Source organism: Maylandia zebra, linkage group LG16 (genome assembly GCF_041146795.1).
Source record: "Maylandia zebra isolate NMK-2024a linkage group LG16, Mzebra_GT3a, whole genome shotgun sequence".
NCBI lineage: Eukaryota > Metazoa > Chordata > Actinopteri > Cichliformes > Cichlidae > Maylandia > Maylandia zebra.
This window is the reverse complement of record NC_135182.1, coordinates 18,538,415-18,551,472: the sequence shown is the minus strand read 5'-3', so window position 1 is coordinate 18,551,472 and position 13,058 is coordinate 18,538,415. Positions and strand designations below refer to the sequence as shown.

General features: G+C 43.2%; 1 protein-coding gene across 1 annotated transcript in view; it reads left to right on the top strand.

The window, feature by feature from the left end:
* The first annotated feature begins 4,994 nt into the window (after nt 1-4,994).
* Nucleotides 4,995-13,058, top strand: part of igsf3 (immunoglobulin superfamily, member 3) — an 80,030-nt gene continuing 71,966 nt past the window's right edge. The window contains exon 1 of the mRNA XM_004557868.4: nt 4,995-6,012. Within this exon, the coding sequence (XP_004557925.3) occupies nt 5,973-6,012 (40 nt within the window). The 5' untranslated portion in view covers nt 4,995-5,972. The remainder of the gene's footprint in view (nt 6,013-13,058) is intronic.

The window sequence follows — 13,058 nt, the reverse complement described above, 5'->3', positions numbered from 1 at the left end:
CAATCTCCATCACCCTTGGGGGCATCTCCCATTTTGACCTCTGGACTTCCAGGTTATACTCGGCACAGATGTTCCTGTATACTAGGCTGGCCACTTGGTTATGGCGTTCCGGCTTAGCGTACAGCCTCAGGGTGCTGGACTTGGGGTGAAACCCTCCATGCATGGTCAGGAGCTTTCTTGTCTTGATGTCAATGGCTTCTATCTTCTCCTTTGGCCAGCCTATTATCCCAGCAGTGTTCCTGATCACGGGCAGGGTGTAGGTGTTGATAGCCCGGATCATGTTCCTACCGTTCAGCTGACTCCTCAGGACTTGCCTAACCCTCTGCAGGAACTTGGTGGTTGCAGCTTTCCTAGCGGCCTCTTCATGGTTTCCATTTGCCTGTGGGATGCCCAGGTACTAGTAGCTGTCCTCTATGTCTGCAATGTTGCCTTCTGGTAGTTCGATCCCCTCAGTTCTGACTACCTTCCCTCTCTTTGTTACCATCCAACTACACTTCTCCAGTCTGAACGACATTCTGATGTCATTGCTGTATATCCTGGTGGTGTGAATCTCGTTCACTCTTAGCATACAGCTTGATGTCATCCATGTACAGGAGGTGGCTGACAGCTGTTCCATTACGTAGTCGGTATCCGTAGCCAGTCTTGTCAATGATAACACTGAGGTTAAGGGGTAAAGGCCTATGCAGGACAGCAGTGGGGACAGAGCATCTCCTTGGTAGATCCCGCACTTGATGGTGACTTGTGCTATGGGTTTGAAGTTGGCTACGCCACATCCCCATTGAGTTCCTGATGAAGGCTCTTAGGGTCCTGTTGATCATGTATAGTTCTAGCCATTCCATTTGTGGGGCATTGAGTCATAGGCCTTCTTTAATCAATCCAGGCAGTGCACGGGTTGGTCAGTCTGGTCTTGCAGTCTCGGCTGATTGTTCAGTCTACCAGTAGCTGGTGTTTTGCACCTCGGGTATTCTTGCCCATCTCTTTCTGTGCCCCACTCATTTATTGAGCCATGTGCCTGTTCATCTTAGCCGCTATGATGCCTGACAGGAGCTTCCACGTGGTGCTGAGGCAGGTTATTGGTCAGTAGTTGGAGGGGACCGGTCCCTTCTGGGGGTCCTTGAAGATCAGGACTGGCCGGCCTTCAGTTAACCATTCTGGGGGTCTCTCGTCAACTAGCAGCTGGTCCATTTGTTCTGCCAGACGCTTGTGGAGTGCAGTCAGCCTCACTGGCTGCAGTATTCAGCCAGTAGGCATGAACCATGTCGAGGCCTGGTGCTGTCCAACTCTTCATACTGGAGACCCTTTCTTGGATGTCTGCCACTGTGATGGTTACTGGACCCTGTTCAGGGAGGTTGCTGTGGTCTGCCCCCAGATCCACCCGTTATGGGTTGCGTCCTTCTCCCATATGCTCTTCCAGTATTTTTCAGTATTGTTCCAGCCTTGGTGGTGCTGTTCTTATATTGTTCCCCTGCCACTGAGAGTACACCTTGGCTGGTTCTGTGGAGAACAGCTGGTTTGTTCTCTTGCCTTCTATCTGTCCGGTGTACCTCTTTAAGTGGCTGGCCAAGGCTGTGAGTCGTTGCTTGGCAGTTTCCAAGGCCTCAGGTATGGACAGCTTCCTGTATTTCTTAGGCACCTTCTTCTTCGCACCTTTCTGCAACTCCGATAGTTGGCTAACCTCCCTCTGTGCTACCTTGATCTTAGCCTCTAGCCTCCTTCTCCATGGAGGGTACTGTCCCTTGTGGCTGTTCAACTTGTAGCCAAGCATCTCACTGATCACTCATTTCAACACACGTATAAGCACCAGTACATATTATCAAGCAATCATGGCATCAAAGCAAGTGTAAAGAAGCGAGGACATAAAGTCCCACAAGTAGAATGCAGTAAGGGAGAGAAATAGTCTAAGAAAGCTGAGGGATGGAAAAGGAGACAGAGATAGAATGAGATAGAAGGCCCAAAAATTTGGTAGCTTGACAGTCATTTCATATTAATACTCTACATTAAGAGCCCCTATGATGAATAATTAATCTGCTGGAAAATGTAGTGATTTGTGCTCCTGGCAGGCTAATGCAATGTAAAATAAAGCCCCGTGAGTGAGTCTGTGGATGTACACAGAATAAATTTGATGAGTACTAAGTTTGAGCATAAGGCTGTATATTTGCAGACCTTAGCTTGGTTTAAAAAAATAAATAAGTCATGCATTACATTTGGTTTATAACACAAAGGTAAAATTACATCTTTAACTGCACCAATCACTGCGTGGTATAATAAGAGGTTATCTGACAAAGCAGTATGCAATCTTTCAAGCCAATGTGAAGTGTGGCATGTGAAATTGAGTAGTGCAGTGACTCAACCCACATTAAATCCAACATGGAAGAGTGGCACTTGAATCTAACTGTTTTGACCAAACTGGAGAGCTTATCCCCCTTTTTCCTCACTTGAACCTGGGAGCCAAATATTACAAAACTCATTCTTTTTTTTCTTTTTTTTTGGCATACAAAATGCTAGAGAACACTTTCTCTGTTTATCTTCCCCTCGATCTTAACCCATCTGGATTATTTCCCCATTCCCCTCCTGCTTCGCTCATTGTCTCTGTCTCGTTCCTCTTAGGGAAGCCTCTCAAAATAATTATAAGCAGAAGTAGTTTCAAAAGTTTACTGCACATGCTTTCTGACTCCATCAGCACCCCCCCCCCCCAATTCCCATTTATGTCAAAGATCATTTAGGTAACCAGATTCAGTGTATCCTCTGTGTACCCCATATTACAGTCAGGATTCATCAGCAAGTTGGCTGGGTGCACATCTGATTCCATGCTATAATGGGACTCCTCTTTTCATATGCAAGTTTATTATCTCAAAAAGCAGCTTTCTTCTGTAATTTAAAGCGACAACGACGTCTGCGCGCCTGCATTTCCATTTAAAGGATCCAAATGTTTGCGTGCACGTGTGTGAGCGAACTGCCTCTTTTACACTATCATCTGTGCAATACTGACGCATTCATATGTTGCAGTAGGAAAAAAATGCTCAGAGAAACCTAATAAATCATTCATATATTTTCGAGACGTTGTATGAAAATCTGAGTATGATGAAATAAGTGAACAAAACTCCCTCGTTCCCTACAATGTGCCTCTCACCTATACAACGTAACCTTGCTGACACCACCTCAATGGATAATGCCACAGGGTACTGAAATAGTAAGTCCATATTAATAAAAGTAATAATAAGTGGGCCTGTACAAGTGTCACACAGTGCGGAACAACTGAAAGATACTAATGAGAAAGCTGTGGCTCTCAAGGCATCATCTATAAGGGCCCTGTTATGAAGTACACATAATGCAGACTTCTCTGTTTCCATGGAGACCTATTGTGATCCCTAGCACACACTATACTCAACATGCCCCTCAAGCTTTTATTCTTCTATAAGCACGTGTTCGACAGTTGTGAAAACAGGTGCAATTGGGCCAAAGGTGAACTTGTCTTTAGCGCTGACATAATGCTATAGGCTCAAACAATGCTACTCTGGCTTTAGCTGCCTGTACAAAAACGTGGCCTCACTTGGCTGTGCAATAAGGGCTCTGCGGAGAACTGAGCTAATTTTAAGTGTGGAGCAAAAATGTAGATCAGGAGTAACACACATGCCCTACCTAGCCTGCTCTTTTTGGATGTGCATTAACTCAGCAGCACTAGACCTGGACAAACCTTTGGAAAAGCTGAGGCAGTAGTCCACATGCTTCATAGCGGTGTTTAATCCCATTCTCACTTACATTTTCTTGGCAGCAGCGTCTGCTAAAGCCTTTGTTTGCTCTATAAGCAGTCTAAAAGATGTATCTTTTTTCCCTCTTAATATCATGGCACACAGAGGGAGAGACAAACAGATGTATTCTTCCCATTAAACTCTTGTCTTTTAGATGTCATGTTGCGGTTTATTGACGCACGTGTGCTCTGTAAACATCTCTCTGTCTCTGGCTGTTGTTCAGGGCCCACACCGTGTTCGTTAAGTTTCATTTGAGCTCAAATCCGAAGGCGAAAGAAGAAGAGAATCATTTTACTGCTTTCCAAAAAAAAAAATTTTATGTTACATTCAGGCGGTTTCGGAACTTGCAATTCCCAGCTGATGAAGAAAATAACAGATGGGTCCACTGCAATTGCATTTTTTTTTGTACGCACATGCAAAAGGCCTACTCATTTATTTATGTGCTACACAGGAGGGAGCTTAGAGTTTTACTAAGTTAGAGCTTTTTGGGCTTTTCAATTCAATTTTTCAGAGAGCAGCTCTCTCGCTTCACAGCTTCTCACCCGAGCAGTTTTATTTCACTTGTGCTATTTTCTGTCTCCCAGCAAACTCCCATTCACCCTGTCTATTTTAGATCCTGCTAATAATGGAGCAGCGTCACGAAAATCAATAAATCTGTGCTTATGTCAAAGCGATGCGTGGTTTATGTTCTCATAATCTGATTCAAAGAGGGATGGAGTTTCAACCCATGAAAGGTGAACTGCGTTTTTTTCTCAGATATTTTTCTGCAGTTCCCAAACAGAGCGGCACCTCATTATGTTGATTGCCAGTTGTGTGTAACGCAGGTGGTGTATGGAGAAGTGGGGTGAGGGGGGGGGAAGGAGAGGTACAAAATCTGTCTATAACACGCAGACTGCTTTGTAAATTATACATGAGAAGGCGACATTTGTGATCGGCGCAAAATAAACAAACACCATCAAAGAATAGCCTGATATTTTATTTTTCAAGTGATAATCATCGTGCGTTTATGCAGTAAACAGATGTTGCGCGAACAATTCGTGTCTACCTCAAAAAAGTGGTTGAACTCTACCCTGCAAATAAAAAGCTGGGAAAACTAGTAGCATAAGGGGCTTAATTGCCCTCCACTCCGATTAACCTATTCAATCTATCAACGGCCTGAACTAGAATTTCAACAAACAAATGCAAATGCGTCCTTGTCCCACTGCACCCCAGACCCACACGGCCGGGGCGTGGTTTTAGGGGTGGAGCAAGGCAACACGCTTTCAAGTTTTCAAACTGCCAAAGTGCTTGGTCAGGCAGAAAACAAGGAAATAACCTCCAGAGAGGAAAAGCAACGGGTTGGGTCGTTTCTTTCTGGGGATGAACTGCTTCATTTTTTTGAGCTCGTAAAATCTTTTAATAATCTTGTCAAGATTTAGACGCATAGTGTCTTAAATTAGCACACAATGCCCACTTGAATTGGCAGTAACAACTTCAAATCACTTATTTTGGGTTAGAGTATTGTGATCAATCTGGTGTGATTTTTTTTATACAGAGTATAAAGCCTTGCTTGCCTCATCTGGAGCGCCCGCCCATTGGGCTTTCTGCGGAGCGATAGTGGAGAGATTGATTATAAGGTCTACGGGATTTGCCGTGGAAAAAAACAGAGCCTGCTTGGACTGCTTGCTCGTGATCCTGCGCTCCCATCAGTGAGGGGAAGGAAAATTATCCGGGACTTATTCCAGTCTGACTCCCAAAACCGTCAGCACTCCCCGCCTCCCTTCGTGTATCCAGATACGCAGGAGTCACGCCGGACTTTTAGTTTTTACTGAGGAGGCTGCGAGTGCGAATCGCCTCCGCAGTCTCGGATGCGTAGTGAGCCGGTGCTGCGAGTGAGTGGGTTGGGTCGCCTAGGCGCTGGGCATACGCACACTTCATCGTCAGCGATAAAAGCAGATAGGTGAGGGTAAAGGCGAGAGGAAACGACATCGGAGGCTTTTTATTTATTTATTTTAAACAGAAGGACGTTGTAGAGAGGTGGGTCGCACATTTGGAAAGCCGCCAGCTGTGGATTTGACTCTCAAGGAAGCTTTTTTATTCTTCTTCTTGCCTCCGGGGTTTTGTAGACCTCCTTATTTTCTGGTTCAGGACCAGCAGCTGATCACACTGTCAGACGCCACCGGCTTCTCATCTAAAAGGAGGGGATATTAAAAGTGGATCAGCGGAGCAACACACACACATACAATGGCAACCGGTGCGCTCTTTCTAGTCTGCGCGCTGCTTGGTAAGTCATCTGAAAAAAGAAGGTGAAAAAAGCTTTGAGACTGCGTTTGTTATCTGATTTTTATTTATTTATTTATTTATTTTTATCAGTGCTCAGATTTCCGAGATAAAATCGGCATCTGCTGTTTGTCTGTCACGGCACACCTGTATGAGACATGTCAATCAAACCTCTTTACAGGCAGGGAACCTGGCTAGTAGTCATTCTGAGTCAGGTGGAAGTAGACTACTTCGGTTAAATCGCTGCAATAATAACAGATGCCCGTGAACAGCTGTGTGTGTGTGTGTGTGTGTGTGTGTGTGTGTGTGTGTGTGTGTGTGTGTGTGTGTGTGTGTGTGTGTGTGTGTACGCGGTGAACTAGGTTAATGTGATATTTGGTCTTTAGTTAGAGACTAAGCTTATACAGTCCTGCAGTGTTAAATGGATTGATCATATAGGCAACCAGCTGCTGTCGCCACACACACGTGTATCAATACATCCCCTATAGATGCACATAATATAGACACATCTGGATCTGTGCATAATAGATTCTGATGTCACCCAGTGCCTGCTCTGCTTTACAGTAAGTCATCATCATAAAACCCATTTGTCACTGTATGAGACCTTCCTGCAAATGCAAGTTTAGACACATTGATGACACACACACCACACACACACTGATACAAACATTCATGCAGACATCACTGCTGACACACACATATACATTTCATCCTGCCTGTGAACTGTCCCAAACAAACACCAGATGGCTTTTCTGTTCCTGGACTGGGTGGCCTGTCAGCACTGCTGAGGGGGGGCACAAAGGAGGGGGCGTGCGGGAGTGGGAGTGGAAGTCAGCCTGCTGGAGGCCCCCACTTGGCTTACCAGCCTGTGCCTTGCTTCTCATCCCCTTTCAGCACATCGTGAGTCACTTTCACTAGGATCAGACCTCTGTGCAGGTTTCCCAATTCGAATGTGAGATGCGCTGGCCTTCACACGGTCACAGTACAGATGAGATATCGGTGGTAAAAAGGGATAAGAGAGGGGTTTTCATGTTGCATAATCATGATTCAATTTGGAAGCCCTTTGAGGTGGCGAAGAAGCTTTTGGGTGCAAGGAGGGAGACAGTAAAATGTAACAACTGTCTGTGTGGCTCTTGTTGAAGTAACAGTGTTTAACATGATACTAATGCTATTATTGCCAACATTATCAGTAATGTGAACCTGACAACTGGGACGTAGTCCAAACCAAAGGCAGAAAATCACCACAACTGAAAAATTATAGACTCAGAGTAAATTATCTGGAACCAGTGTGTTAACAAAAGTGCAAATTCTCTGGCTCTGGCTCTTTAAATTGGAGTCTTTTCAGACTATTCTGATTGTTCTGTAAACAATGTCTGTGGGATTAGACTGCTAGTCAAACAAAAGCATGACATGTCTTTAGGCTTTGGTAACTTGTGATTGGTATTTTTCACTGTTAGCTGACATTATAAACCAATCCCCCTCGAGAAGACAGAAAAAAAATATTGGGGTGGCAATCAACTGGCAAGCAGTCAAGTTCAGTTATTCCAAAATAGAAGTGGTAATTTAAATCAGCATGATGGCATCAGGAACTTTTTAAATTTTTTTACTTGAATCATTTCTGTTCACAATGATTTCAAATTCTATACCTGTCCTCCAATTTTAGAGCCATCAGAGCCATGAACTAAATAACTAAATAACGTGTCTGAAGGAAAAATATGCTTATATTTCATATTAGCAGCACTGGTATTGCTATATTGATAATGCATCACTAGCATATGCACTGCCACATACTTTCATATCATTTGTCTATCTGTCATCTACTTGCATACACAAGCAGCTGTGGTAGGTTAGAGGTACTTGTCTGGCGGTGTGTGATCAGCTGTGTGATTCATTCACAGTGTGTCAGCAAGCACATGTTTGAACTTACTTTTTTTATGTTTTAGTGCTTGTTTGTTTGTGTGTGTGTGTGTGTGTGTGTGTGTGTGTGTGTGTGTGTGTGTGTGTGTGTGTGTGTGTGTGTGTGTGTGTGTGTGTGTGTGTGTGTGTGTGTGATAAGGAAGAACATAATAAAGATGGCTGACAGCTGTGATAGATGAAGGCTGTATCAGTCATTATTAAAGACAGAGGTGCCACTTACACATTCTTTTGGCAGGCAAATCTTATATTGGCTTATTTATGCTGCTGAGTTTGCAACCAGGTACGTGTGTGTGTGTCTGTGTGTGTGTGTGTGTTTATTTGTGGCACCAGGGTATATGATATAAAGCTTATAAAAGGAGTCGCCTGAAGGAACGAATATTTATTAGCTTTACAAACAGAATGTCTTCCTTCTCTCCTTCAGCGAGCGAGAAAGATGTCATGCTTTTGGTGTAAAAGTGTGTGTGCTTTGTGCGGGCATTCTTCTGTTTGTGTGAGTGTGTTTGAAACCGGGCAGCCAACTTGCTATCCAACATGTTCCAGTTTATGTAACTAAACTGGAAGTGTGATATGTGCGAGGCTGTCAAGTTTAACTGCGAAATGCCTCAGTGGTTTCCGTTTACTGGGTTGATAGAAGAGCGGCCAGTGGATGCTCTGGTTCTGATGAGCTGCCATTGGTTCTGTTGAGCTCGTCTAAGAGCAGCTTCACACTGTTTAGCGCAAAATCCTGACGCCTGTGTGTGTGTTTCACATTTTGTATCTCTGTATTTGTCGAATATCTCTTCCAACTTGCATAACAAGATCTGTTTTTACCTTGTTCTCATGACACTTAAACGCGTTATGAATGAATTTGCATAAACCTGCATGAGACGGTTAGTTATGGGGATGGGAAGGGAGTAATACAGGTTTTTAACGTGTAGTATACCTAGTATAGCTATGTAACATCGATAAAATCAGGTCTCATATCAGGCACTACAAACTCTATACCAATGATTTATGTTTTAGCTCATCCCTTACAAACTATGAAGAAGTGGATCTATACTATAATGGTTTAAGCATTTGTGGTTTACACATTGGCCTATCAAGTGTGCTATATAGCTCAGATATGCTGGTCTAGCGGCTGCGGTGGGCCCTTAAGAGGGAGCACTTGAACGTAGCTTGCTACAAAAGATTAAACGTATAACCCTGCTGTAGCATCACAGTTTTGTGACTTTAGTGTTTTTCTATCTTTTTCTTCACCTTTTAATTTTTTTTCCCCTAACACATTGGCATGCTAATCATGTATTGTCTGCATTCATTTTTAAACACGGCCAAGTAGCTTTTCAGGTCTGACTACAGTAAATTGTCCTTACTGGAGTGTAATAATGGAGCTTCATTCACTCAACAGTCTCTTCCTTTTGGTATTAGGATTGTAAGGAAAACACATTAAAAAAAAAAAGCAGAAATGATATCCTTTGGGGAAAAAGGTCAGCAGAAATATGAAGTTTTAGTGGAGGAAGTAAAACTTTCAAAAGTGATGGTATGGTGGTGGTGTGTGTGGTGGCTGTTTTCTTTTTTCCTTTGAGCCATCTCCCTTCTTCTCTTATGAGGATTTTGATGCTATTTTTTGATCACTTGTTTCAAGTCTGTAGAGAAACTGAAACCATAGCCTGTTATCCAGGCTCATTACAGTGCTATTGATCGAAAAGAGAAAAGTTTTAAGTACTTGTTGTAGCACCATCAAACTTTGAGCTTATCAGCCGACCCTTTATCAAGCTGGCCCTCTAAAACCGGCCCAATCAAAGAAAATGAAGGTACTTATAAGCTCATTATCAGTTTAGACATATCTAATGTGTAGTGTTCCTTTTTCCCCCCCCTGTGTTTTTAACAGAAATAGAAGGGCGGTACTTGCAGCCATTCAAGTGCAGATTTGATTGTCCATATGGTGCCGTGACAATTGTCGCAAATGCTTGAAAGTAGTTCTACTTTGATCTTATTTTTCATTCCAGACAAGCTCATTACAATGTTTGCATTTCTTAATGTGAACAAACTGTATAATTAACAGAGAAAGAAATTAGGAATCTTGCATATGAAATTGACTCATCAAGACAATTGCACATAACTGTTATAAGTGATGTTATGATGCAGGTTTCAAGGGGACCCATTACTTTCTTTTCCAGAATCTTTGTGTCATTTTAAATCACACCTCTTCAGAGTCATCCTCCCTTTTAAGCCAACTTTATTCTTGCAAACAGAAGATTTGAACAGCAGATACACTACTGTGCAAAAGTCCCAAGACCTCAGTCATTTCTCTATATGGAGACATGAAGCCAGACTTTCGTGTAGATTTTTTAAGGTGTTCTTGAGCAATTGTTCACCAGACTTTCTGAAGGAATTTCAAAGTTTTTCTCTGGACATTGGCTGTGTTTTCACTAATTTCAGTCCAGTTATTGTGCCTGTGTTGACTTTCAAGCTTGTAAGAATTACACTCATTATTTGAAATCTTGGTCTTTTTTACTATAATAATGGGTTCCCTTTGAGGAGAAGTAAGATGCTACATCATTGCGTCATTAATATAATAATAATGATAAATAAAATTGTCAAAAACAAAAGTTGTCAGAGGAATACTTGATTTACTGGAAAAAAAGTTTCTTTTTAGTAGAAAAATTGATAAAACCACAAAATGTTTCATGTTTTTTTTTCTGTTTTTAACCATCTCAACCATCTATATTAAGAGCAAAAAGAAAAGTCCTTGGATATTCATCTTTTATTCTTGATTCATTCAAATTATCCTTACAGAAGCAGTATTGTTACATTATTAATCATCATCATCAATTAATAACAATGCTTTTCATGAAAAATGGACACATTTGAAAGTAATCCTTGATCATATAAGTATATTTTCACAACACATCTTTTGCAAATGTAATCTTCTCTCATTAAACAGATTATACACATTGAATGTGATCCATTATACTCCCACGCTTTCAAGGACCATGCTAATGTCACTGATGCTGACTCAGGCATTTCAAATTTTGTTGGGATTCAAAGTTTGTCGTGCCACTCCCTGATGCACACCCCGCCTCTCCTCTGTCCCGAATAAGAACAACAGCTGAAAGCCCCCCACCCGAAAATTACGCGCATTACAGCTTGTTTGCGGTCAAACCAGTGCGTCCTCATGCTGAGCACCTTGAGTCAGCTGTTACAGCACGGGGGAATGCATTTCATGTGTGTTTAAGCCTCAGCTGACACAAGAGACAGTGCCGTCTAGACACTGAGGCAGAAAGCAATAACTCATCGGCTAGCTGTTTGCATAGCTGATCTATGTTTATGGTATGGGAATTTTTGGTGCGAGTCCCAAGATTTGTTCCTCATTATTATTATTTTTTTTCCTGCTGTTGTCGCCAGAGTCAGAGGACCAATTTCTCTCTGTTAGGGGGAATACGAGCTTGTGCAGCTGTCTGATTGCAGCGCTGTTTGCTCCCCTTGTTATTTTCTGTGCCTGCTGTATTCTGTAGTTGCACGCACGCTTGTTTGCATCATAAACACCAGACCCATCTCTTTGTGTATACCCATGACAGGATGCCTTTTGTGCTATTGTTTTTTCATATCATAACATTGTTAACTCGACAGAGGGGGGGGGGACTACCAAAGCAGAAACAAGACTGACAGCTTGGCTATCATCCACAAACTGTGTGATAAGTTCCCAGTAAATATTCATTAAAGTTGGGATGTATAATGACAACAGAAGCTATTCGTCGGTCAACATTATGACTGAGATGTCTCATTAGGCATGGATCAATAGAGCTGCATGAGTGGTGTTTTGTGATTGTGCCAGTATGGAAATGTTTTGTCTTCTGGGAACTTCCTGTGTCATGTGTACCTAAAAGCAAGTCAGATACTGGCTGGTATGCATGTCCTCAGGCCAAGGAATTGTTGCCCTGTAGTAGACGCCAGTCTACTACCCATTTGCTCGCACCCAATTGTGACCAGAGTTTTCCTACAACACCATGACCTGGATGACTGAAAACCTTCACAGACCTACAACACCAGTGTTGTCTGTTGTCATTCGCCCTCCTGTCTGCATCGTCTGAGTGGTGAAAAGCTGCAATTAAACTCATGTTTCCTTCTAAGGGAACATCCAGAAAACATCAGGAAACTGAGCAAACTTCTAGTGCTCACAATACATTTAAAACAAAAGTTCCTTATATGTACCCCCACCTCCCCATGACCCACATCGGAGTTGTCTCTCTCCAACATGGGGAGATAAGTGACTGAAGACAACCAGAGTTCTTGTAGGAGACTTCCTGCCTGCCACGGCGAATGAGGAAAGTGGCTGGAGCTGGAGACAGAGAAGAGGCAGCGTCTGCTTTGTGTCTGATCTTAACTCTGCTGCGGTATCTCTGGTAAACTGTCAGGCCTTTCCTTACATCATAACTCTGCCACATTCTCATTCCCGGGCCTGTTCGCTTATTCACGCCTCAGATCCAATCTCGTGCTTTGCGATAACATCCCAACTACATCCCTTTAGCCATTGAGTTTGTAAACTGTTTAAGTGTTCTTTGGAGCTGATTTGCATACGTGCCCCTGCTTCTCCTCACTCACACGCTTAAAAGGTACTCCAGCATGCCTCCCCCTCCTTCTCCTCCTGCTTCTCCTCCTCCTCCAGTGAATAGCCCCTGACCTCCATCCCCCACTCATTTTAAACAATACTGTGCCCAGCCCACCCCTTCTTCAAAGAGCACTAATTAGAAACTGCCGTCAAGTGTGATCCAAACCAGATATTTATCTTTGGAGTTTCAGGGGAAGGTGCTAAGTTTAACAATCGCATTTAGTGGGTGTATTTACATGCACCATTCTTGCTTAGTTATAAGACCAACAAACCCCCACCCCAAATCCCTGGGGGTTTTGCCGACTCCTCCCGTTTTCTGTGTTAGGAGTCATGATGGCTGGTTGACAAGAGGATTCCACTTCACTCCTACACACACACACACACACACACACACACACACACACACGTACCCACAGTACTGAGTTGCTGTCCTTCCACGCTGCTACACTCCCCTGCTCCCTGCTTGATCCTCCACCCAAGCAGATCCCACGCGGGTGGGATGCACACCAGGCGCTGTAACTATGGCGACCACTCCCCCCACCCCC